At 47.4% G+C, this 27375-nt stretch overlaps 1 protein-coding gene across 1 annotated transcript in view; it reads right to left on the minus strand.

Annotated features, from left to right (window-relative positions):
* DNAH14 (dynein axonemal heavy chain 14) overlaps positions 1 to 27375 on the minus strand; it is a 1015490-nt gene that overhangs the window by 797200 nt on the left and 190915 nt on the right. Inside the window, exons 21-22 of the mRNA XM_088449338.1 lie at positions 21349 to 21594; positions 9593 to 9714 (exon numbers count right to left, since the gene is read on the minus strand). Of these exons, the coding sequence (XP_088305464.1) occupies positions 9593 to 9714; positions 21349 to 21594 (368 nt within the window). The remainder of the gene's footprint in view (positions 1 to 9592; positions 9715 to 21348; positions 21595 to 27375) is intronic.

A 27375-nucleotide genomic window follows, 5' to 3' on the forward strand; every position in this document is an offset into this window, starting at 1 on the left:
TAAAAAAAAAAAAATCTAAGAAATCACATGTCCATAAGTATTCACGCCCTTTGTCATGAAGCTCAAAATTGAGCTCAGGTCCATCTTGTTTCCACTGATCATCCTTGAGATGTTCCTACAGCTTAATTGGAGTCCACCTGTGATAAATTCAGTTGATTGGACATGATTTTGAAAGGCATACACCTGTCTATATAAGGTCCCACATTTGACAGTGCACGTCAGAGCACAAACCAAGCATGAAGTCCAAGGAATTGTCTGTAGACCTCCGAGACAGGATTGTCCAGAGGTACAAATCTGGGGAAGGGTACAGAAAAATATCTGCTGCTTTGAAGGTACCAATGAGCACAGTGGCCTCCATCATCCGTAAATGGAAGAAGTTCGGAACCACCAGGACTATTCCTAGAGTTGGCCGGCCGTCTAAACTGAGCGAACGGGGGAGAAGGACCCTAGTCAGGGAGGTGACCAAGAACCCGATGGTCACTCTGTCAGAGCTACAGCATTCCTCTGTGGAGAGAGGAGAACCTTTGAAGAACAACAACCATCTCTGCAGCAATCCACCAATCAGGCCTTTATGGTAGAGTGGCCAGACGGAAGCCACTCCTTAGTAAAAAGCACATGGCAGACCGTCTGGAGTTTGCCAATATGCACCTGAAGGACTCTCAGACCATGGTCTGATGAGACAAAGATTGAACTCTTTGGTGTCAATGCCAGGCGTTATGTTTGGAGGAAACCATGCACCGCTCATCACCAGGCCAATACCATCCCTACAGTGAAGCATGGTGGTGGCAGCATCATGTTGTGGGGATATTTTTCAGCAGCAGGAACTGGGAGACTAGTCAGGATAGAGGTAAGTCACCCATTTGTTTTATTATTCCCTTTTGTTAATTTAACTTAATCCTAAACCTAGAAATAAACACACTGACACATGTATGGAATTAAAAGAGGTCACAGCCAGAATTTATTGATCAAATTGAAATTTTAGAATAGGTGGCAAGAAGAAAGCAGTGCTCCAAGGCCACAGCCCGATGGATACCAATACTAAATAATAGGGGCGGATCCCCGCCCTGCGCAGACTGACCTGGGGCAGTACCATCCTCCCATAATTGGCACAGCATTGGCCCCTCCCTTGGAACAAAGACCATGTCCCCCCATTAGGCGGTGACAAACTGGCCGCTCTCAAAGGAAAGATGCTACCACAGGCACTCCTGCGCTAATAATAGGCCGCCCGTGAGCACTGCTTCCCGCCAAAGCCCGGTTCGCAGAACCAGGCCCGCCACCAAACTGTGACCTTCCTGAAAATAAAGGGAAACTGCAGAGGTCACTGATCAACCACACTAGCCCCGCGCCCAGGAGTTTAGCCCCATTGGGTCTATGAAAGCTCTCCGCCCTGCAACGTAAAAAACTTGGGTATTGCATGACGCATCCGCCAACGCTAAATGACAAGTGTGCAATGACCATATCCGCTCAATACCCATGCATGCGCCAAAATCATTGCCTCCCAAGTGGGGCCCCAAATGTCTCGTCTGCTGCCCATAGGGCATCTAGCAGGCGCTTCCAATGCATTTCTCGTAATCCTAACAATTGCAACTTACCCACTCACAACAAAAAATTGGACCTGCAAATACAAGGGGTGCTGGCTAGCCCAGTAAAAAATAGGAATTTACCCCCACCCGACAATTAGCATTCCCGGACAAACCTGTCCGAGAGTTCACGTAGACATAAATTTGCATTTATACAGACAGATATTGGAATTTAATACAGACAGAAATTGGTATGTAATAATAACAACAACAATTTAACCCCAAGGAAAGGGAAACAAAATAGTTGGGTGACCCATCTGAAGATGAAAAACAGCAAAACCTCTTTGAGGGCAAAAGCTGAAAATCCTTTCAGAATCCCTAGCGGCAGTAGGCATAAGGCCCCTAGGTTTCCCAACAAACTCGCAAGGAGCGCAACTACTTAGTGCAACTTATCCTCCTTTAAATACGACCTCGCCACCCTAACTGTTTTTAATAAGTCGACTGAAACACCTGCCCCCGCTGCGCAAGCTGCTGCCCCTAACTAAATTAATGAGTCCTGCAAAGCTCCGTAGCTATACCTAAAGCAATAAGATAATTCTGAAATACCCTCATAAACTGCCACCTGGACAAAGGGGGTTAGATTAGCAAGGATAAACCCGTGCCCGCCACCTGGAGGGCGAACATTATTAAAGCACCCTGCCTGAGCAACTGGACAAAATCACGAGATATGCAAGCGCCTGAATAGAAATCCAACGCCCCCTGGCCAGCTAATCTGTCTTAAACCTATGTAATTAGCATAAGATCAATACCTGCTTAATAACCACCTTATTAAACCTTAAACCTGCTAGCGCCTAAAGCTTATTAGCAGCAACTAGCTTGCCCATGCTTAGTATAATGTAATTGGCCAGATCCGCCCACGGCGTGCCTGGAAAAATTTAGAGAAACTTGATAATGCTGAAGACAAACCGCCTTGGAATGACCCCTTTCGTGGCATGCCCCAGACAAACTCTGCTATATAATCATCAATCGACCTACCTCACCCGCTCTTGGAAGCTAAGACCCTGCCCATCGTACCAAACCGCCGTGTAGGCCTTTAATGTACTAGGCGTCAATGACTTCAGTGTGAGGTCCTTGATGCCAGCCCAATGAAATGCATGGAAAGGGAAGGTTAAACCATTTAAACAGGAGGCATGATAAAATGAACCTGTCCCACTGAAAAAGATTTTAGGCGTCCGCCATACCGTTTGCAGCGCCTGAAACCTGCCATGCCCTAAATTCAATATTCCTTACCCACTTAGCAGTGTAAAATACATCAACAACCATAAGGCCGGATCTAAGTCCGTCCCTGATTAGCACCGACCTACACCACGCTTAAGTTATCCAAAAGGGAATTCGCCTATTGCAAATCTTGCTCTCCTACAGCTACCTACCATTGGGAACACTCTCTAAGAGAAGGATGTTCTTGTTTAGGCCCTGAAACCCATAAGTAACCGGCTCGGGCTCCATGCACCACACCCTTACAAAATGCACCAAAACTTAAGGAACCGGACACATCTGTAAACAGTTGAAGTTCGAATTGGCTACAGATGCCGGAGGCCATATCTTTACGCCATTGAATTCGCACATAAACAACCAACCAAAAACGCAGAACCTCACTCAGCTCCAAAGAGATGCAGAATGAGGTTATGAGGCTTCCTAACCCCCGCTGAGGTTCCTCCTAGCCATCTGCTGAAAAAAAAACAAAAAAACAAAAAAACAACAACTCCTAGGTATGACTCTAAACGCGAAACTGAGGGGACCCAATAGCGATTGCAACTACATTAACTAAACCTTCTTTACCGAAATGAACGCTTCTAGCAACTCCCCCGAAATGCCACGCCCTCTCCATAGACAAGTGGCATAACCCTATCAAGGTATCGGTTTCTACATCCAAGTAATATATGCGCATAAGTAGACCTTACTAACGACGAACAAGGCCGGCAAGCAAAAAAGTAACTAAACCCTCGAAAAGTACACGAAATGAAACAGCCCATCGACAGACATCAGTCTAGGTAATAGAGCTCTACTACTTTAATTCCCACATATCTAAAGGACTCGGGGTGAATGGGCAACAGCCGTAAAGCGGATTCTATATCCGCCTTAGCTAGTAGAGCCCTCCCCCCGAAACCTTGTACTATCTCCAGGGCGTTTTTTTTTTTCGTTTTCTTTTTATAAACAGATTGGCAAACGACACGACAAACTGATGGACATCATGCGTGGGAGCCCAACCCTTCTATCTGGGCAAGAGAGATGCTGTATCAACCCAAATCTACTCGGTTCCCTCTACGGTGCCGCCTTAAAGGCGGTGCACCTAAACTTTCAGAAAAAGGGGGGGGATGCAAAAAGGTGGCCGCACATGCGCCCTAACCTGGCTTCCACCTCCACCGTACACCTAACGACTTCCAGATGGACATGCGCTGATTTCAGAATCCTCCTAGAAAACCCAGATATCGCCCATGTCAAAGGTAAACACCAACCCACGCCAAAACCTTGCCCCCCCCCCCCCCCAAAAAAAAGGCTGCTTCCTCCCCAAGGGGATAACGACCCAACCAACTCCTCAAAACCCCCAAATTACTCAGCAACGACGCTTTATTGAACACCTCCGTGATGCTCGTTGCCCTATTCTCCTCAACCTGTTCCTGCGCCGCAGACCCCCTGCACATCTTGGCTGGGTGACCACTCCCGCAGAGCATGCAGATATGCCAATATCCACAGCCTGCCCCTCATGATGCTGCGTGTTATTACACGCGTAGCACGACACGCAACTGATGCCTGCAGATCCAGGGCGGATCAGAAAAGGCTGCTTCAGACCAGCCGAGGAATCTGCAGGCGCGTTAGGCAGTTGATTGACTGCAAGCCAAACCTCGACGTCCTTGAAACCGAATTAAAACACTGCCTACCCCTCCTGCTGTGTCCTAAATGCGTCGTATTGCCGCCAAGCGGTACCTTTTAGCTGACTAGTTTAAGCCGTGTACCATGTGCATGTATTTTAGCACATTCATAATACTCCCCAGGCCTGGATTCAAGGGGCGTGCCGCAAAAACATATACACGCGCCACCGAATTCTGGTAAGAACGGCATGTCGCCTCCGCAACTACCCCAGCTGACTAAGTCCAATCCAAAGACCTACTTGCGTAATCCGCAACCGCAAACATATGCACAAGTTTACTCTTCTTGATCTGCTCCCTAAATTTAGAACTTAAACCCTTAAGGATAGCCATATTCGCGCAGTGAACCTAATCTCCCGATGCATCCGGCACCTTAGTTGCCGACACTGTGTTAGACCTCTTATGGCTCCCCCGCTTTGCCTTAATTTTTATTTATTTATTTATTTGCGCAAAGTAACGCCTGAAATTGCACGGCCTATCGGATGAACTGGAAGAATCGCTAGAATCAGTGGAAGATGAATGTGCGCTGCGAAATGTAGAAAAACCATGCTCACCAGAAATTGCCGCCGAAGGACCAGACATTTCTTCCTGAGCGTTCGCCAACTGTCCCTCGCTGCGCGGTGCGCCCACCACGATTTGACTCGCTGATACCACTGCATCATCCGTCTGCTGGACCTCGATAACGCGACTGGAAAGATCAGAAACTCCTACCTGGGGGCTTGAAACAGTGACTGGTGAATTGGACCGCACAGCAACTGTACCTGCGGAATGGGGGACAGGGGGGGCAATGGGTGGCAGTGGGGGGTGTGGGCAGATTGCGGGGAAGGCAGGGGGGACAGAAGGGGGGGGTTGCAGCATATGTGTAGTTTGGGAATATGCAGGTGCGGGGGCATGAGGCAGGGAAAAGGGGTGAAAAAACCTGATAGGAAGGTGCAAAAAACTTGTAAATGGGGGTTAGGGTCTGGAGCTGCAGCAGGGGGGGGCTGATGGTACACGGAAGGGGCAGGATGGTTAGGGGCAGTATATTTCAAGGGGATTCTGCGTGTAGTGTGGTGGTGTATAAATATGGGGACCTGTCCTACTGCTGAGCCAGAAACGGGGCGAAGGGGTATAACTCCCGCCCCTGGGTGCCGGCAAACAACAGGGAAAAGATTGCTGGGTGGGGCACCTGGGGCCTTGGGAAACCCTGTTACTAAAGAACAGCGGGGAGTGCTGGGGGGGGTCCTGCTCCTGGAGCAGAGGGGGCGGATGAAGGGGGGAACAGGACCAAGCAGGGCTCCCTGCGTAGGCCGAAAATATATAAAATGGCCGCCATGACCCTGTGGCTGGGGCCAACCGCCGGCGCAGGGAGCGGGCTGGCCGTGATCTGCGGTGCTGGGACGGGGGGCTGTGGCGCCTGAGCTACTCGCGGCGCCACCGGAGAGCCAGACAACCATGATCTGGGCCATGTGCGGGAGCGCAGACAGGCACGCGGTCGCGGCCTATAGCAGGGCGCGCCCCGCTAAGAGGAAGCCACTGTGGTGAGAGGCGGCGGGGGGGGGAGGGCATTGGTTGAACGGCGGGGCCTGGGAGTAACTGAGGGGGGCAGTGGAAGGGGACGAGGGGGCCGCAGGGCGAGAGGCCTGGGAGCTTCCATAAGGCGGCGGGCGGGCGGGGGGTGGGGGGCGGCTGAACGCCTGGGCATGGCTGAGAAGATACTGGCAGGGGACAGGGGATGGATGAACACAAAAGCAGGGGAGGGAGGAGGAAAATGTGGAACAGAGTCTGAAAGGAAGCAAAATAGATAAACAATAAAAGAAATACTGACAGGAGCTAGAGAGGGTGTAAGAAAAGGGTTGATAAATGAGGTGTAAAATGCAGATGGGCAAGAGAAAGACAGGCAGATTAAATATAATATATAAATGACACTTAGCCAGCCTGGTTGAATAAACTGGAAAGAGGAAGATGGCTCCTTCCCCAGACTATTTATATGGGACCTCTAAGCCCTCCCAGAAATCCTACCATAGACTTATACTCCTCAAATGACCAATAACTAACCGCACCCCCCTCCAGCTTTTAACCCTTAACTTACCTAACAAAATTACATATCAAACAGGGTGCTTATCTATCCTCAAACTTATTCAAGTATTCGGATGCATGAAAGATGAATGCAGCAATGTACAGAGTCATACAGGATGAAAACCTGCTCCAGAGCGCTCTTGACCTCAGACTGGGGCGACGGTTCATCTTTTAGCAGGACAACGACACTAAGCACACAGCCAAGATATGAAAGGAGTGGCTTCAGGACAACGCTGTGAGTGTCCTTGAGTGGCCCAGCCAGAGCCCAGACTTGAATCCGATTGAACATCTCTGGAGAGATCTGAAAATGTCTGTGCACCGACGCTTCCCATCCAACATGATGGAGCTTGAGAGGTGCTGCAAAGAGGAATGGGTGAAACTGCCCAAAGATAGGTGTGCCAGGCTTGTGGCATCATGTTCAAAAAGACCTGAGGCTGTAATTGCTGCCAAAGGTGCATCAACAAAGTATTGAACAAAGGCTGTGATTATTTATGTACATGTGATTTCTTACATTTTTTTTTTTTTTATTAAATTAGCAAAAATCTAAAAAAAAACTTTACACGTTGTCATTATGGGATATTGGGCCTGATTCAGAGCCGTTCGCTATTTGCGGTCGTTCGTTCAAAAACAAGGGGTGGCTATTCAAATGATCCGTTCGCAAATTGCAGTCTGTTCACGCCTCTAAGTCTGAACGAGCGAACAAAACATACGCTCGTTTATTTGTTAAAAACGCCCCCTGGCCGCTCGCACCATACGTCATGTCCGCTATTTATTAGATTAATCGAGTACATCGACCAGCGTATGAACTGCTCGCTATTCTTGTGGTTGGTGTTTGCTACCACAAATTTGCGAGCAGTTCTGGCTATAAAATAACCCAGTGACGTGGTCAATGACGCTGCTGTATTAATTATGCACACCCATAATACGCCCGTTTTGACCTTTAAGCACGCCTGCGTTCGGATCTCCACTCCCCATTTTCAAGCACCTTCCCCTGTTACCACCCACATACGCCTCATTCTGTCACTCAAAATAGCAGGCACTCGCTATATAGCGTACAAACGATTTTTGGCCGCACTGACTGGTTCGCGCATGCGTACTAAAAACCGTACGCATGCGCAGATGTGCAAACATCGCTCGGAACGAGCGTACTGCCGCTAACGAGCGGCTCTGAATGAGAGCCATTGTGCGTAGAATTTTGAGGACAAAAATGAATCTATTCCATTTTGGAATAAGGCTGTAACATAACAAAATGTGGAAAAAGTGAAGCGTTGTGAATACTTTCCGGATGCACTGTACAACATAGGAAGGGATACACCGGTTGCCAATATCTTTATGTAACAATGTTAATGTCTTAGGACCAATCCAGCGCATGTTATGATGCATAAATGTTGGCGGATGCTAATCTAAGATTTGTTTGGCATAAATAAATGACATTACATTATAATTACCAATGGGATATAGAACTTGCAGTGCATTCAGCAATTACATCCTCATATGTAAGAGATACAGTATATGTAATCTTGGAGGTGATATATAAACAAATAAAAGGGACAGTATTTGAATATCCAGTAGCTGTAGCTACAGCTAGAGTCACAGTAACTATAGGAGGTATACAGTATTTACTAAAGTGCAGGTTTATTGAAGCGGAAATGTTGCCCATAGCAACCAATCAAATTCTAGCTGTTATCTTCTAGAAGGTGCTAGATAAATGATAAGTAGAGTCTAATTGGTTGCTATGGGCAACATCTCCACTTCTAAAAACCCGCACTTTAGTAAATATACCCCTGGGTGTATTAGACGCCTCTATGAATACAGCCACAGTGCAATTTAATGACATGTTCAATGTTAAACGTTAAAGCAGGGATAGGCAACGTGTGGCGCTCCAGCTGCTGTGGAACTACACATCCCAGCTGTACGTGCTAAAACTGTGGCAGGGCATGCTGGGATATGTAGTTCCATGGCAGCTGGAGAGGAGTGCTGCACATTGCCTACCCCTGATGTAAAGGGTGCCACTGCCTATATACAGCGGAAGCTGCCACTGTGTTTCCTGAACATTTGCTCACAATAACTCTGGCATTAATGACTTGTAACCTGCTGCGTACACCGCTAGTTTTTTTTCATTCTTTAGGAATATTGGTTTAGCGCACAGAAAGACACCGTGTGAAGGCGACAGGCACGTTACTGTACGCCACAGACTACGCAGCAATCACAGTATGACCCGAGGAGAACTGAACTAGAGAAAAAACAAAAATATGAAAAGTTTTGGGAGCCAATGATAAATGATACTGTGTACCTGTGACTGATGCAGGATGCTTCTGAGGGGCTTATGTATTAATAATCGCGGCACTGTCGCGATTATTAAGGATCTATATCGCAGGGGATATTCAAATTTTTAATGAAAATATCCCTATACTGTATGTAAAAAGGGGGACTGGCAGGGACGCCACCGCTAGGGAAAAAGAATCCTGTAACGCCAGGAACAATAGCTGGAGACCCAGCGAATGATGGGCCCAAGATACAAGTATCAATATAATGGGGTGAAAAGTGATAAGAAAGTGATAAGGTGCCAGCCAATCAGCTCCCAACTGTCATTTTTCAAACACAGCCTGTGAGATGGCAGTTGGGAGCTGATTGGCTGGCACCTTATCACTTTCTTATCATTTTTCACTCTGTCTCCTAACACTGCTTAGTAACTAGACCCCAATGTTTTAGTCCCAACAGGAGAAGTTGAGTACAGTAGATCACCTATCGCCATATGAATCTCTTCTTACACTGCGATGAACTACATTGTCTCCTTGTGACAGTAACGTTTTCCCGATATAGGGGGTAATTTTGAGTAAATAAAAAAAAAAGCATTTAATATTTTTTTTGCATGTGGGGTAAATACTGGCTGCTTTTGCATGTAGCCCCAGCTTTATTATTACACTGCAATTTAGATCTGAGCTAGGACATGTCCCCCCACATCGAACTCTCTCTGCACATGTTACATCAGCCCCCCTCCCCCCTCGGGAGCGCAGCATGGTGTTACCCAGGTGCAAGGTTACTGGCTCATATTCCTCTAGGTGTGTGCGGTTACAGAGACTATACCTCTGGATGTCAGACGCCAGGAAGATCTGCTCCAGGTACAGCCAGTTCCTTTGGCACGTCATCCATTCCTCCATGGTACGGGAGAAGAGACTCAGCTTCCTGTCCCACTCATCAACCATGTTCTGAGAGCAAAACAAAAGAGAAGAACGGAGAGAAGTGAATGGGCTCTGCTGGCATCTGTAGTGCGTGAACCCTGACTGATCAATTTGCTGCTACACCTGCTGAAATGTTAACCCCAAAAATAGATCAAAACATCCAACCAGAATGTACCGTGTGACCAAATGCTGCGTTTGCGAGAGCTGGGGATGCGGATAAGGGGACGATGTTGAAGTTGATGGAAAGTCGGGTGTAATTGTTTCCGCATTGCCTACATGGAACAGAATATATACTGTATATATTCCCCTGTATACAGGGTTGTGCGCATCTCTGCAGCTGGACCGCCCCAGTCCGTACACTCATCACCATTAGTGTGCACTCAGGGATGTAGTCTGGAAGTCGACGGTCTAAATGCCAAACGCCGGCTTCCAGACTACTTTATCCCGGCGAGGGTTAAATGACAGGCGTCTAGATCTAGACACCTGTCATTTTAGGGCTCCCGGGGGGGGGGATTTAGGATTAGGCATCCCCCCGGGAGGTTAGGGTTAGGCTAGGGGGAGGGAGGGTTAGGCACCCCGGGGGGAGGTTAGGGTTAGGCACCCCCACGGGGGACTTAGGTTTAGGCAGCGGGGAAGGGTGGGGTTAAATTTAGGCACTTAGAGGGGGGGTTAGGGTTAGGCACAGGGGGGAGGTTAGGGTTATGCACCCCTAAGGAGGGTTAGGGTTAGGGGGGTTAGGGTAGTTGATACTTACCTTTAGGACGATCAGGATTTCCTCCTTTGTCGGGCAGCCGCTGTCGGCCATGCGGCCGGCGGTAATACATATCACACCCTGCACTCACACCCATTGTGGAAGAGATCCTCCTGAAAATAGGCGTATTTACATCTGCGCCCAACTCAGCACACGCCGCAGTTCCGCCAACAGAACCTCAATACATTTTGGCTAAGTGAGAACAGCCGGTTACCACTCAGCTGCAGGCGGAGATGCGGCGGTGTGCAGTATGAATCAGCAGCTGCATCGCCGGGACTTGTGTACGCTCGGATTCGGAGCATGCGCAGTGTGAGAACACACAAGATCCACCTGCAAAACTGACCAGCGCTCAATTCTGCATCAGCCCCAAAATGTGCTCAGACAATCGCCCCGTCACATGACTGAAGACAATCGCCCCGTCACATGACTGAAGACAATCGCCCCGTCACATGACTGAAGACAATCGCCCCGTCACATGACTGAAGACAATCGCCCCGTCACATGACTGAAGACAATCGCCCCGTCACATGACTGAAGACAATCGCCCCGTCACATGACTGAAGACAATCGCCCCATCACATGACTGAAGACAATCGCCCCATCACATGACTGAAGACAATCGCCCCATCACATGACTGAAGACTGAAGACAATCGCCCCATCACATGACTGAAGACAATCGCCCCATCACATGACTGAAGACAATCGCCCCATCACATGACTGAAGACAATTGCTTAGCTTGAAATTGCTGGAACACTTACATCTAATTATACAGCCTGCAGCTCCCATACTTCCTATCCCAACCCAGAACCCTACCACTAACATCAACCACAGACTAACCCTAACCTACCTCTCAGCACCCTTAGCCACTAACACTACACACACCTACCCTGCCTGCACCCACTATAGATATGCCCATGAATCTACCCCTATTCCATGTCTAGTGCACCCCCACAGGCTAAATGTGAGACCTCCGCCTTTACACCCAAACTGCTGGGGGAGCAGACGCTGTTATAAGTCCTTCTGTGCCAATTGTCCCAGGGGATACATTCCATTTCTGAGAATTACGTACATACATTGCTTACTATTCCCTATTACTATACATGTATGAAAATCAGTGCAGAGGAGAAAGGTACTGTAACCCATAGCAACCACTCAGATGTTTTTTCCAATCTGCCCCGTAATAATGACAATGGTGCAGTGTAAAACTTACAGCGACTTCCTCTCTGCACCAACCTCACGGTGTCATTTTGCTAAACTCATTTTGTACTTAATAAATTTCTCTAATTAATGTGTACGATTATTACCAGATATCCCCTTGTCTGGGTGAAATTTGCTCTCTACCTTATACATTTATTGTGCTTTAAGGGGGGGGGCTTGGACTGCACACCCTAATTTTAAACATAATAGGAGGTGCTGCCATGCTGAGACTTGTAGTACAATGCAGGGGACATAGAATGCAGGCGCACACTCTAGGTACTAAGGGCCTGATTCAGACCCGGGCGCTATCCGCAGTGCGCTCGCTATTGCCGATGGTTGCTTATCTGTGAATGCATCGCAGAGCGCGTGCGCAAACTACACAGTGCGTTCGCAGATCCCTCGCTCGCCCAGCAAAGCCAGCCCAGCAGAATGAGTGACAGGAGAGGCCGTTTGTGGGTGGTAACAGGGGCAGTCCAGTAAAAACGGGGGAGTGGAGTGCAGGCGTGCCCGAGTGTTTCAACGCCGTTTTAGAGGCGTGCATAATTAACAGACAACGTCATAGTACACGTCACCAGCCATTTTTTTCCTCAGTTTTCCTCGCAATGCTTGCGGTAGAAAAAAGCTACCTCAAGCACTGCGTTCCCATCCGATAGTGGTCGATGTACCAATGTTTTCACAAACTTCCAGGAGATGACGTGTGGCAGTGGGCGTCTCTGCATTCGCTAAGGGGAGTCTGCATACACAAAGCAAACGCTCGTACAGGTACGATGGGCGTGCTTATGCCTTGGCGAGCGATCGCTCCCCGCCGCGTCACTTTCAAATATTTGCATACGCATCGAGCGAGCGTATGCTCATAGCGACCGGGTCTGAATCAGGCCCTAAGAACAATGATAGAAAAAATAAACCTGGTAATCTCTACAATTAACATGGATTATAAGTGAGGTTCTTAGTACATGTTTGTCCATCCACCTCGTCAAGGTGAACCCCCATAAGATGGGTCCCTAACATCCCTAATTCTAAGACATTATGGTGCTTGTAAAGTTTTACAAATGACAGTGTAAATATATTCATAATAATAATATTCATTCTCTCCCACCTGTAATATAATTTTGGAGGTGTTTCTGGATTGCTGGGTAATGTCTTCTTCAGCTAACAATATACATATATTTGTGTTTTGTAACAGTACTAATTACACATTAGGAAACGATGCTCCCAATATTAAAATCCATAATCATCAACTTATTTCTCTCTGAAAACATGTAATTGTGCTCAGCGTTGCCGGGGCGGGCTTTCTATTCCCTAAAATCTCATATGCGCACTTCTAATCATTATAAAATCATTTCATGATTTACATTAGAAAAGCTCATTAACTCCAAATGGGCCCCAGGACAGTTGTGCAGGTGCAATAAAGACCTAGAACATTTCCGAAATGCTCTGAGTAAGTGACACTTTGCGGTGTAAGCTGTAACATTGTGATCTGTGGGTCTATAAATACCCTAAACACCACAAAACTTTGCTGGGAGACATCTTCTTATGTACTATGAGGATAACAATAGAGGAATGGAGATGAAAGAACGGTCATTGGTAACAGTAGGACCTAACCCGAACCTTCTCACAGAGGGCAGGGGCACACATAGTGATATTAGTAACTATGTACAAGGAAATGTGCAAAATAATAATAGAAATCAGTAAGATGCTGCTACGCAATTTACATTACATTGAGGGGCCAAGCACCGCAGACCGCAGTCCCCCTATGGGGATCGGTATGAAATACCGCCCGACGCTGGAAGACCGACAGTGAAGATCCCGACAGGTAAGTATTTAAATTATTACTAACCTACCCCCCCAACCCTCCTTTAGGGGTGCCTAACCCTAACCCCCCCTGTAAGTGCCTAAATCTAACCCCCCCTTCTCCGCAGCCTAAACCTAAGTCCCCCGTGGGGGGTGCCTAACCCTAACCTCCCACAAGGGGTGCCTAACCCTAACCCCCTTTACCCTAGCCTATCCCTCCCTGGGGGGTGCCTAACCCTAAGTCCCCCACCCGGGAGCCCCTAACCTAACTCTCCCCCCCACGGCTGTCCGCGCCCGGCTTACCTTTGATCGGTATGCCGGGCATTGGGCTCCCGCCATAGGTAAAATGGCAGGCGGCAGGAATGCAACGCCTGTCATTAGACCCCTGCCGGAATTAGACAGTCGGAAAGCCGGCGGTCGGCATTTCGACCGTTTACTTCCTCACTGCATCCCCCCCCCCCCATGTACCTAGTTCTGGAAGCGCCATCTTGCAAACTCTCTCCCGCAGCCTCCGTCCTCCTCCTAAGGTTTCAAAAATGACTCTGATGCGGTGTTGGGGGCATATTTACCATCTATTGGGATTTGGTCAGGATAATTATAATTGTTGCTCGCGGCGATAAGAAATTAAGCATCACTGGCATTTACCAAAACTCACATGAAGGGACTGGAATTCCGATGGGAGCCTGCGCCTGAGACGTGTACGGTGTAATGCAATCCATAATACAAATCATTTTACTGCTGGGTTCGAATCCCAGCTGCGTCATTGTCATGCATGGTTATCAGGCTGCGCACGTGCTAGCAGACATTACAACCCCAGGAAGTCCTGTGATGTGTAACGCATCGGCTGTAACGCATTTCGGAACTTGATAAATGTGACAGTTTCGCAGCCCCTATAAAAACCTACGGAGGCTGCTTCTGCGACTGGATACGGAAGTATCGCAGCAGAGATCTCTCATATCTCTTGTGGTCCCACTTCTTAAATATTGGGGATACAGCCGTTTTCAGGGGATTCGCCATAATATCTTTATGGTAAATATTCTCCTTGGAGCGTCATAAAAGGCAGTGAAGTGATAGTGACAGCAATCGCTTACTGCCAAGACCTTCGCATGGACGGCGTGTTATGGCAATGCAGCATTGGTGCCAGCGTGATATGACGGACAATGACAAAATCAGCGATGCCAGCATTAAGGTAACATTACTGACTACATCTTTCCCTGAGGGTCTGTGCTTAGGAGCAGTTAGGTGGGTGCTCCCCTCCCAACCCCAATCGTGGAAGCAAAGTGAGGGAGAGTAATAATCGATGGGAACAACCAGTTTTGGAGTGGGGTATGGAGCACCCAATGGGGGAATTCAGTTCTAGGGGCCCCAGTTTAAGGAGTACGACCAGCCACCACAGAGGCTTAATCAATAGAGAGGTCTGGACCCCTTTAGAAGCATAAATATATAGTAAACCAGCGGCTGATGTTACCTAGGGGCTGCAGGGTTGCAGTATACATTTCTTGAGACAAAAAACAGGAGTAATTGAGTAAAAATTCCTACTTAAACATGTGCTGACATTTTGGGCCAAATGTAATAGGGGGAGAGTGTAGAATATGAGAGACTTTAGCAGTAACCTCTCACATTGGTCCAAGTTTTATCTTCAAAATGAGAGAACATCTGGATGAGTTATTAAATCGTGAGAGTTTTTTGAGTATGAAAAACATGGGAGTTTGCTCTGTTGCTTTGTTCTCTGACTCTGGGCTTGGTTCAGACCCGGACGCTATGCTGCGCTCGCTCGCATTGAGCGATTTTTCGCAATCTGCGCAAGCGTATGAGTCGCAATGCGCGTGCGCGAACCAGTCATTGCGATGGGAAAGTGCTCGCCCGTAGCCCGCAGTCGGCCCGCTATTTTGAGTGACAGATAGTGCCATTTGTGGGTGGTAACAGGGGAAGGTGCTTGTAAACGGGGGTGTGGATGTGCGAACGCAGGCGTGCCTGACCATCAGAACGGCGTTTATTGGGTGTGCATATTAGCAAAGTAGCGTCATTACACACGTGACTGGGTTGTATTTTAGCCTGAACTGCTCGCAATGTTGTGGTGGGAAAAGGCTGTCACAAGCGCTGCGAGCAGCTCCGATGGCTCTCGATGTTCCCGATTAATCCTACAACTGCCGGAGATGACGTGTGTTGCAAGTGGCAAAGGGGCGTCTTTATATAGGTGCGAGCATATAGTGCGGCCGCTCGCTATTACTTAGTGGGCGGCTTTACGCGACGCAGTGCGAGCACATGATTTAAAATGCCGGCCCCTCTTAGCCAGCGAGCGGCCACAAATAGCGTCCGGGTCTGAAACAGGTCCTCTATTACATTGGCCGAGTTTAAAAAGTGTAAGAAAACTCTCACCCCGTTACATTTGGCCCTTTGTGTCATTTACATAGGGCAGGAGCAGAGCTGATTAGGGACATTTGCAGAGGGATTGAAATACATGTTCCCAAAGACCAAAGACATGGGTGATTACCCAGCGGAGGAGGGGGCAGCCGTAGTATACAGACGGGTGTGATTGGATAGCATGTTGGGTTTTTAATTTCCAAGACTGGCCCATCCTGAACTAACAGCTGCTGGGCTCTAGGAGGCGCTAAGGGGAACTGGTAGGCATGATTGCCACCCATGAAAATATGGTCACTATTTAATACATATATTGAAAAAACATTTTTTACAGACTGTTGGTAAATTTAAAGTTGTTCAGTAACCCAGCTAGTCAGCAAATCTGTGGTATTCTCTGCAATAGGAGTTCTGGGCAGGGATGGGGTAGGGCTTCTGTGGCGTAGGGTCTGTATTATGCAGCTGGCAATGGGATCTATGCAGTATGGCTACACATAGGATGCACAATGTGGCATGTGGACATTGGGAGGGATGGGACTACGGCCCCAGGCCCCACCATATTTGACAGTATGATAATGATCAGCCGCTCAGCTGCCACACAGTCATCCATAATACATAAGTATTAAAGCTGTATTTCTATTTTTCCTCACAAAACAATGCAATGTGTCGAAGCCGGATGATTGGCTGAGACCAAATCTTAACATAATACCTCGTGACGCCATTTTGTGTCGCCCCTGACGACGCCATCTTGCTTCGTCAGCACGAAACCATTGTGTGCGATTATTAGCGTCGTGCGTCTGCGTTGCTACTGCATATTGTTGAAAGTCCTACCATAACCTACACGCACATTAAATAATACATAGAAAATATACAAGACGCACAACGCACAGTGGCACTGTTCATCAAAGCACAGATAAGCACAAAACACATAGACGCACAGCGCATACTAGCGACTTTACGCAATATGCACTCACTTATAAAAAGGTTCACAAGCATTAAGCTTAATATTAGAGGTTTTATTAGCTGATACATATGTTATGAAATGTAAAGTATATGATATTTAAGGTATAGAGACTAGGAGATAAGTCATGTTTGGTACCATTCTAAATCACTGTTTATTTGCAGATCTCCGGTTCTATTGGCAAGGAGATCGCATCATGCGTCTGCAAGATATGAATTATAGGAAATTAGTGGTTAGAATGTAAAGCTGTATGTAGTGTCTTTTATTAGATTAAACCAGTTCTTCGGCGGGAAAACCACACAAAGCAACGTCTGAGGAACTGGTACATACCCCTAGTGATGCTGTATCAGTGGCGTAACTACCACTCCCGCAGCCCCTGCGGTGGCTTGGGGGCACTGGGGCTTGAGGGGCACTGTGGCTGCAGATTCCATGCGGACTAGCCGTCAGCATGAGATCTGCAGAAAAAGGCCCTCCAAAAATGGCCGCCGCCTCGGAGGAGACAGATGCTAGAGGTCCTACTGGACCTCTTGCATCTGTTAGTCACCCAGGCAGGGCGGTAGTGCGGACAGTACATAAGTGCTGTCCGCACTAAACTATTAGTATAACAAACACACAGCCGGCGGCGCCGGCGGCTGTGTGTTTGTGTTAGCAGCCGATGACAGTCAAACAGACTGCCGGAGCTGGGCATCTTCTGGCTCCCGCAGTGGCTGATGGGAGAGCTCTTCCATCATGCAGAGTGGGCCGGCCCCGGAGGACGCCAGACGGAGGAGCTGATGCCGGAGCGGGGATCAAGGTAAGTGGAGGTCTTTTTTTTTTGTGTGTGTCTGTCTGGCCGGGGAGGTTACTACTACTGGGGGGCATTGCTGGGGGGGGAGGGTTAACTACTAGTACTGCTGGGGGAGGGACTACTACTGGGGGCATTGCTGGGGGACTGCTGGGGGGGGACTACTACTGGGGGGCATTGCTGGGTGGGGGTTACTACTACTGGTACTGCTGGGGAGGGACTACTACTGGGGGCATTGCTGGGGGACTGCTGGGGGGGGACTACTACTGGGGGGCATTGCTGGGTGGGGGTTACTACTACTGGTACTGCTGGGGGGGACTACTGGGGGGCATTGCTGGGGGGGGTTACTACTACTGGTATTGCTGGGGGGGGCTACTACTGGGGGCATTGCTGGGGGGGTTACTACTACTGGTACTGCTGGGGGGGCGTCAGAAATATTTTTGGCAGGGGCATAGGCAAACGCAGGGCGGGTTTCCGTCTGCCTGAAAAACCCCCTCCCCAGCACACACATGACCACAGTAGAAATAGTAATATAATAGAATTTTGCTAGTGTTGCATGTTCTTCTCAGTATCACAAATGAATTAATTAGCAGCACCTATGGATCTTTTAACATGTATCAGACAGTAATAAAAAACCTGTGCGCCAACTAGGAGATCTGGAAAACATGCACTATTAGGGATGCACTGCTATAGAGCCCAATATGTACATATACAGTATGTCCAGGGCAGTGCTAGGCTCTTCTGCTGCTCCTCCAGGCTCCCGGACTTGCTCCAATAGTCTGGAATGGTGACACATCTAAAATAAAAAACATCCAGCTCAGGAAGGACGGCCCTACTGCTGCATCTAATGGCTTACTGTGATCGCTGGTCCTGTATATGCTGGAATTATGACACACAATACACTATGTATGACACATATAATGGGTTACTGTGATCGCTGGTCCTGTATATGCTGGAATTATGACACACAATACACTATGTATGACACATATAATGGGTTACTGTGATCGCTGGTCCTGTATATGCTGGAATTATGACACACAATACACTATGTATGACACATATAATGGGTTACTGTGATCGCTGGTCCTGTATATGCTGGAATTATGACACACAATACACTATGTATGACACATATAATGGGTTACTGTGATCACTGGTCCTGTATATGCTGGAATTATGACACACAATACACTATGTATGACACATATAATGGGTTACTGTGATCACTGGTCCTGTATATGCTGGAATTATGACACACAATACACTATGTATGACACATATAATGGGTTACTGTGATCGCTGGTCCTGTATATGCTGGAATTATGACACACAATACACTATGTATGACACATATAATGGGTTACTGTGATCACTGGTCCTGTATATGCTGGAATTATGACACACAATACACTATGTATGACACATATAATGGGTTACTGTGATCGCTGGTCCTGTATATGCTGGAATTATGACACACAATACACTATGTATGACACATATAATGGGTTACTGTGATCACTGGTCCTGTATATGCTGGAATTATGACACACAATACACTATGTATGACACATATAATGGGTTACTGTGATCACTGGTCCTGTATATGCTGGAATTATGACACACAATACACTATGTATGACACATATAATGGGTTACTGTGATCGCTGGTCCTGTATATGCTGGAATTATGACACACAATACACTATGTATGACACATATAATGGGTTACTGTGATCACTGGTCCTGTATATGCTGGAATTATGACACACAATACACTATGTATGACACATATAATGGGTTACTGTGATCACTGGTCCTGTATATGCTGGAATTATGACACACAATACACTATGTATGACACATATAATGGGTTACTGTGATCGCTGGTCCTGTATATGCTGGAATTATGACACACAATACACTATGTATGACACATATAATGGGTTACTGTGATCACTGGTCCTGTATATGCTGGAATTATGACACACAATACACTATGTATGACACATATAATGGGTTACTGTGATCACTGGTCCTGTATATGCTGGAATTATGACACACAATACACTATGTATGACACATATAATGGGTTACTGTGATCGCTGGTCCTGTATATGCTGGAATTATGACACACAATACACTATGTATGACACATATAATGGGTTACTGTGATCACTGGTCCTGTATATGCTGGAATTATGACACACAATACACTATGTATGACACATATAATGGGTTACTGTGATCACTGGTCCTGTATATGCTGGAATTATGACACACAATACACTATGTATGACACATATAATGGGTTACTGTGATCACTGGTCCTGTATATGCTGGAATTATGACACACAATACACTATGTATGACACATATAATGGGTTACTGTGATTGCTGGTCCTGTATATGCTGGAATTATGACACACAATACACTATGTATGACGCATATTTAAAACTGGTTGAGTACTAATTCTGCCCTCTTCATGGACTGGCCACACTCTCTCTAAAATCAAGCATTTGGAAACCCCCCTCTAGAAATCCTGCATTTGCCACTGAGGGGGGAGCAAAATTTATAGTTACGCCACTGTGCTGTATGAACTGTCCAATGGCCTGCATCGTACCAGAATGTCCTGGGAACCTGTTCACTAGTTTCTTTGTTCTGTAAGGTATATAGCCTGCTCCCTGGTTATAGTATACAGCCATTCTTTTTGGATGACCACAGGCTTCTGGAGAGACGACTGTATACTGGGACCAGTGCACAGGTGTATGTATCGGCTTGTACATTTTGTATTTACTTGCTTTTTGCGTTAATTGTATAGATTGAATAATATAACTTTTTGTGCTTTGGAACCACAATTGGATTGGAAAGCAATTATTTCTTAATGCGACTTGTAGCGCTGAACAGCGACATTTTGGGTATATAGATTGAGGGGTATCAATAAATGTTTCTACTTTTATGTATTAGGGAGACATTGGGGCTCATAGTGTAGGGGTGTACACACCCACATGTCATTGGCCATGCTCACAAAGCACTGATCACACCCACACAGCACCAGTCACACCCATGTGGCACTGGTCACACCAACACAATGCAGACCACACCCACATGGCACTAGCCACACCCAAAACAACACTTGTCACGCCCGCATGGCACTGGCCACACCCACGGAGCACTGGCCACACCTCCTCCGCTTCTCACAATGGACCTTTCATGATTTTCAGCCCCATTTGACCTTTAATCCAGCCCTGAATGTGAAAATGCAACAGGCAGCGTTCAATACAGGATTTCTGCCCAGAGACGTAGTTTTTGAAATTGATTCTCTGACTGCTGCCACGTGCGGGTAATTGAGAATAAGGTTTTATTTCTTTTAGCGTATAGCCCCCAGTTTTTCATATTGTTTGTTATAACAGGTAAGTCTTTCTTTTGGTTGCATCATTAAATAATTGACCTTTTCTGTTTTGGATGATATAGCAAAAATAGTACAAATTAAAACATTATTGCGTCAGTCCCTCAGTGCACCCCCATACACAAACTCTATTAAAGAGATATCAAAACATTTTTAAGTGTATTCTACTCCAAGACAACATTCCATCCTATCCACCCTACCATATCTACTCAAGAAACAGCCACCGTCCGTCCCCCTAAAACTTATAATCGCATATAATCGAACGCCATCGCTCGGTCTGAAAGTTTTCTACAAAAAGGAAGGAAAACATACCTAATATAACGTTTGTTAACTTTAGCTGTGCTTTAAAGCATATATTAAAAATAATTAAGGGTTTATTTTTACAAATGTGAAGAGAAAATATCACCTTAATTGGTTGGCAGTAGCGGGAGCTCTTTACTGTAGAAAGGGTAACCTGAGATTCCTCTAATTGAGCCATTACATCTTCTGCAGAGGCAATAATCAGGATCTCGGAATGCTCAGACTGGTGCGCCGTCAGCTTGAAGTCGGTCTTATTCCACAGACTAACGACTTTATCCAGCATCCCTTGCAGCGTGGCTTCATTTGTCGCCGTTGTGGAGATGTCAATTATTTTATCTTTATGCTGAAATATCTAAACAGTGATAAATAATCAATGGAGGAATTATGAATAAGCAGCAGCCATGCAACGGGACACCGCGCATTTTACACACATACACAAGGGTGTACGATTAGCCGTAAAGCGGGATTTGGAAGAAGGGTGCATTAAGCAGACTTAGGTAACATGTGATTCACCAAGGAAGCTGTTTAGAGGGGATACATATCTGAAGAGTTGAGTTCTAGATTAATACCACAATAAATAAGGAGTCATTTGAATACGGAACATTAATTTGAAAAGAGAAAATTGTTTCTTTATGCAAGAAGCAAAAGGAAGGTGGCACAATGCGTTATTAGGGCACTTTCTAAAACCAGGATTTATGCACTTTCTTTATTATGGGTGAGGAGGGCAAACAGACAGCATGTATGTACAGATTTGTATCGCTCAACCAAAATATTTAGCATTCCGAAATTAGCTTTACTATCCTGCGATCCCCTCATTGCCTTACAAAATTGTTCTGTGAACCTTATTCATGCATAATACGTAATCCTCTTACAATACTATAGCTTGGGAAATTGTCTGATGTCATTGTCAAGCCAGGTAGCAGTATGGCATTCATTAGAACAAGGTGGGGGGGAGGGGGACTGCCTGGCTTAGCCAACCTCAAATTTTAACCCCCGGGGGACCACAGCGACCCAACTCCAGAGAGAGATCTCCTCAACTGACTCCATCCTTGCCTTTTGCTCCAAGCTCCTGGCTCCGTCACGGAGCCTCCATGGTGTTGTGGTCCAAGTATCCATCATGAGGTCTCCAAGCAGCTGAGTAGAAGTTTGTTAGTCAAACCCAACACTTTCCTGTGAGCACCAGTAACTGTCCTGCAGTCACATCTCCCTAATATTAGTCATAGCAAATTTTATCCCCCGGGGGACCATAGCGACCCAACTCCAGAGAGAGATCTCCTCAACTGACTCCATCCTTGCCTTTTGCTCCAAGCTCCTGGCTCCGTCACGGAGCCTCCATGATGTTGTGGTCCAAGAATCCATCATGAGGTCTCCAGGCAGCTGAGTAGAAGTTTGTTAGTGAAACCCAACACTTTCCTGTGAGCACCAGTAACTGTCCTGCAGTCACATCTCCCTAACATTAGTCATAGCAAATTTTATCCCCCGGGGGACCACAGCGACCCAACTCCAGAGAGAGATCTCCTCAACTGACTCCATCTTTGCCTTTTGCTCCTAGCTCAGGGCTCCGTCACGGAGCCTCCATGGTGTTGTGGTCCAAGTATCCATCATGAGGTCTCCAGGCAGCTGAGTAGAAGTTTGTTAGTCAAACCCAACACTTTCCTGTGAGCACCAGTAACTGTCCTGCAGTCACATCTCCCTAATATTAGTCATAGCATGCACTGCAGAACATAGCCGCTGCTCTAGGCACAATTAAAGGGGGACTCCAGTCCAAAATTTTTTCTTTTGCCTAATAAAATAACTGTGCACCACGGTATGTAGTCAGGAAGCCGGCTTCCCGACTGTGAAATCTCGGCATGGGACTAATAATAGGTGTCTAAATGCCAACGCCTATCATCAGCATGCAAATGCGATGCACATACTGCAGGCAGCACAAGCAGCTTCTGCTAATTAATATGATATGTGACATGCCTATATTCTGTGTGTAACTGCGGTTACATCTACATGCAACATGCCACGTTACAGTGTCAGCGGCTGTGACTGTAACACTGTAACGTAGCGTTTCCCATACAGATGTCACATATCATATTCAGGGGTCTAGTTACTAAGCAGTGTTAGGAGACAGAGTGAAAAGTGATAAGAAAGTGATAAGGTGCCAGCCAATCAGCTCCCAACTGTCATTTTTCAAACACAGCCTGTGAGATGACAGTTGGGAGCTGATTGGCTGGCACCTTATCACTTTTCACTCTGTCTCCTAACACTGCTTAGTAAATAGACCCCTAATTAGCAGAAGCTGCTTCTGCGTCCTATTCGCATAACTTTGCGAATAAGACGCAGTTTAAGGGAAAATGTTGCACAAAAGGACGCTCGGCGATACCGAGTCACGCCACGGCATGGCGCAACGAGAAGGGCTGTTTAACATGCAAGGAGGCTAGATGTATGGGGACACATCTGTACATAGCATGTGTTGAGGGACACTGCTGCCTCTTCCACTATCAAATGAAACTTTTCATCTGTGGCTTCCTGTTGTCTCCATTCTCTACCTTATATCATGATACTGCTCCTGATCTAGCTCCGTCCTCTACAACACTATTATCAAACGGATAAGCAGAAGCAGACAGAACACAGAAAGGTGCTGTAACCATAGTCAAACGCACCTAAAAATATGGCTTCCCATTATTTGCCCTTTGCAAAACAATTGTTCTCTACAACCCAAATGACCCATAATTCAATGTGAATATTATATTGCACAAGCACCCAGTTTCCTTAAGTAACAAATAATATACACAGTTAATTCGTAGCCATAAATAATATTATTAAATGAAAAACAACTTCCCAAACCCTCGCAGGGTCCATGGTAACGAATTTAGGTGACTGTCCTAAGGTAACACAAGCCTTAAATCAGACAATCTAAGTACAAGGTGATTGTTTTTCTGATTCAATTTTCTGATTTGAATTTCCTATTAATAATTCTCATTTAAAGTGTTGATACTGAGGTTATTTTTGTGTTTATGGACAGAGATGTACAATTTCCTTTATAACACTGTAGTAATCATCACAATTATTATAACTGCCATATAGAGATGATGCCTCTTTATTTCTGCTGGCAGGACAATGAACGGCCTCCATATGGCAATCTAAACATCCCGTTAGTCTGATGAGCTGGGCGCTAGCAATTAGCTGGGGAGAACTGTGACTAATGGCGAAACCGCTCTATACGTCTTATATTATGAATATCAATGATTTTCTTGCAGGGTTTGGTGACTGTATTATATCATTACTGGCTGCTGTCCCTGGTGCTGTCTGAGACATTAATTTTCTCTCCTCTCTCTCTCTCGTCTTCTCTCTCCCTCTTACTCAATCTCTCTCTCTCGCTCTCTCTCTCTCGTCTTCTCTCTCCCTCTTACTCAATCTCTCTCTCTCGTCTTCTCTCTCCCTCTTACTCAATCTCTCTCTCTCGCTCTCTCTCGTCTTCTGTCTCCCTCTTACTCAATCTCTCTCTCGCTCTCTCTCTCGTCTTCTCTCTCCCTCTTAATCTCTCTCTCTCTCTTTTTTGTCTTCTCTCTCCCTCTCTTACTCCATCTCTCTCATCCCCTTTTCTATCCCCCTCTTTATCTCTCTCTCAGGCTCCCCACACTCTCTTATGTCACGGTTATAGGATGATGTATGGGAAATTACTGAAGTGTCTGTACGCGCAGCAGAGAGTAAAGCCAGGGGGTATGCAATCGGGAAGCCGGCGGACCTAATCCCGACAGCCGGCTTCCCGACTGCTTAATCCCGGCGAGGGTTAAATGACAGGCGTCTAAATCTAGACGCCTGTCATTTTACCGACGCCCGTAGATCGGCGCACGGCATCCCGATCGAAGGGATGCCGGGCGCCGAGCACGGACAGCCGCGGGGGGGGGGATGTTGTTGGGTTTAGGGCTCCCGGGGGGACTTAGGGTTAGGCACATCCCCGGGAGGGTAGGGTTAGGCTAGGGGGAGGGTGGGTTAGGGTTAGGCACCCCCGGGGGGGACTCAGGGTTAGGCGGCGGGGAAGGGGGGTTAGGTTTAGGCACTTAGAGGGGGGATTAGGGCGGGGGGGGAGGTTAGGCATTCCTAAGGGAGGGTTAGTGTTAGGTGGTAGAATTAGTTTAGTGAATACTTACCTGGGAACGATCGGGATTTTCATCCTTGTCGGGCTGCCAGGGGTCCGGCGGTATCTCATACCGATTCCAGCCAGAGTCTTTGATAGCTCCTGTGCTGCGCCATCTTTCCATATGTATCACAGGAAAGATGGCACCAACAGACATGTATAGTAAGGGGGGGGGCGCCATATGGGCAGCCACGGTGGTCGGTCTTTGCTGCAGGGCCCCATGCGGCTTACATCCCTCTCCAGCAGAACTGTAGCTGCAATGTCTAACACAGGGCCTGATTCAGAGCCGGTCGCAAGCGCTGAGCGCTCGCAACCGGGTCGATGGTGGGCCAGTGCGCATGCGCACGACAGTCGGCTCCGTCGTGCGCATGCGCGTGACCCGGATAGCAACGGGAACTCTGTCGCTCCAGGTCTCGCAACAAAGGGGGCGTGCTGTCGATGTTGAGTGACAGCATGACAGCATGCCCCCTTTGTCATGTCAGTGGGAGAGATTTCGGCTGTTAGAGCCGAAATCTCTCTGGGGCTTGTGGCAACGAGACCCTACCACAAGGGTCTCGTCGCAAGACCATCTTCCTGGCCGCTCGCTATAGCTGTGGGTGGTCACCCACAGCTATGCGAGCAGCCAGGAGGCCGTTCAAAAAAAAAAAAAATAGCCCGGCCCTGATTCAGAGCGAGCGCTCTGTATCTGAATCAGGGCCAAAATCTTCACATGGCGTCATCTAACAACGAAAATCTAAGCTTTTTGGAATTTGATACATTGTTGCAGTCTGCATTCAGATGGGGACTGCTGTCTTTAGCGTTAAGACCCCCACACACGGTACGATTTTTTAAACAATATGGGCATTTCCGACCGATTGGAACAACGTATCATTTATAAATGTGCCGTGTGTGGGGACGTCAACGATTCGATGCGTGCTCCCGCTGGTCGTTGGTCGTGGCGGGTGATCTCCTCAACATGCAGAAAGATCACCGACCTGTCTTTCACGGTTTGCCACACATCATTCCGTGTGTATGCATGGTGAACGATGTGATAGCTGCAGTGGCGTAACTAGGGTATTTGGAGCCCAGGGCAAATTTGAAAATGGAGCCCCCCCCCCCACTATGTGCGCGCGGCAAAAAATAGCCATGGTCACAAGGGGCGTGGCCACTAAAAAATGGGGCGTGTCAACATGACACACACCCCTTTCTAGTCACTGAGAACATTTTTCCATCTGCACCTTAATGTAGTGCCTCTTATACAGTCCCCCCTATGCAGTGCCCCTAGTAGTGGTCCCTCTTATATAGTACCCCCGGTATACAATGCCCCCAGTAGTGGTCCCTCTTATGCAGGCCCCCAGTAGTGCCCCTTATACAGTACCCCCCGTAGTGGTCTCCCTTATGCAGCCCCCGATTAGTTCACCTTATACAGGCCCCCAGTAGTGAACCCCATATGCAGTGCCCCTTACACAGTTCCCCCTGTAGTAGTCCTCCTTATGCAGCCCGCCATTAGTTCCCCTTATACAGTGCCCCCAGTAGTGATCCCCCATATGCAGCCCCCCAGTAGTGCCCTTTATACAGGGCCCCCAGTAGTTGTCCCCCTTATGCAGGCCCCCAGTAGTTGCCCCCCCTATGCAGTGCCCCCTGTAGTGGTTCTTCCTTTTCAGTGCGCCCTGTAGTGGTCCCCCCTGTGCAGTGCCCCCAGTAGTAAGCCCCTTATATAGTGCCCCAGTAGGAGTCCCCCTTGATGCAGAGCCCCAAAAGTAGTGGTCCCCCCCAGTAGTAGTCCCCCCCAATGCAGTGCCCCCAGTAGTAGTCCCCCCTACACAGTGCCCTTTATAGTGGCCCCAGTAGGAGTCCCCCTTAATGCAGTGCCCCCTGTAGTAGACCCCAGTAGTGGTAACCCCCAATGCAGTGCCCCCCAGTAGTATCCCCCCTAGTAGTAGCCCCCAGTAGTGGTCCCATGCCCCCCTCGAAGCACTGCCCCCAGTAGTAGTCCCCACTTAGTAATAGTCCCCCCCTGTAGTA

The sequence above is a fragment of the Taudactylus pleione genome, unplaced genomic scaffold, assembly GCF_031769625.1.
Source record: "Taudactylus pleione unplaced genomic scaffold, aTauple2 ptg000483l, whole genome shotgun sequence".
Taxonomy (NCBI): domain Eukaryota; kingdom Metazoa; phylum Chordata; class Amphibia; order Anura; family Myobatrachidae; genus Taudactylus; species Taudactylus pleione.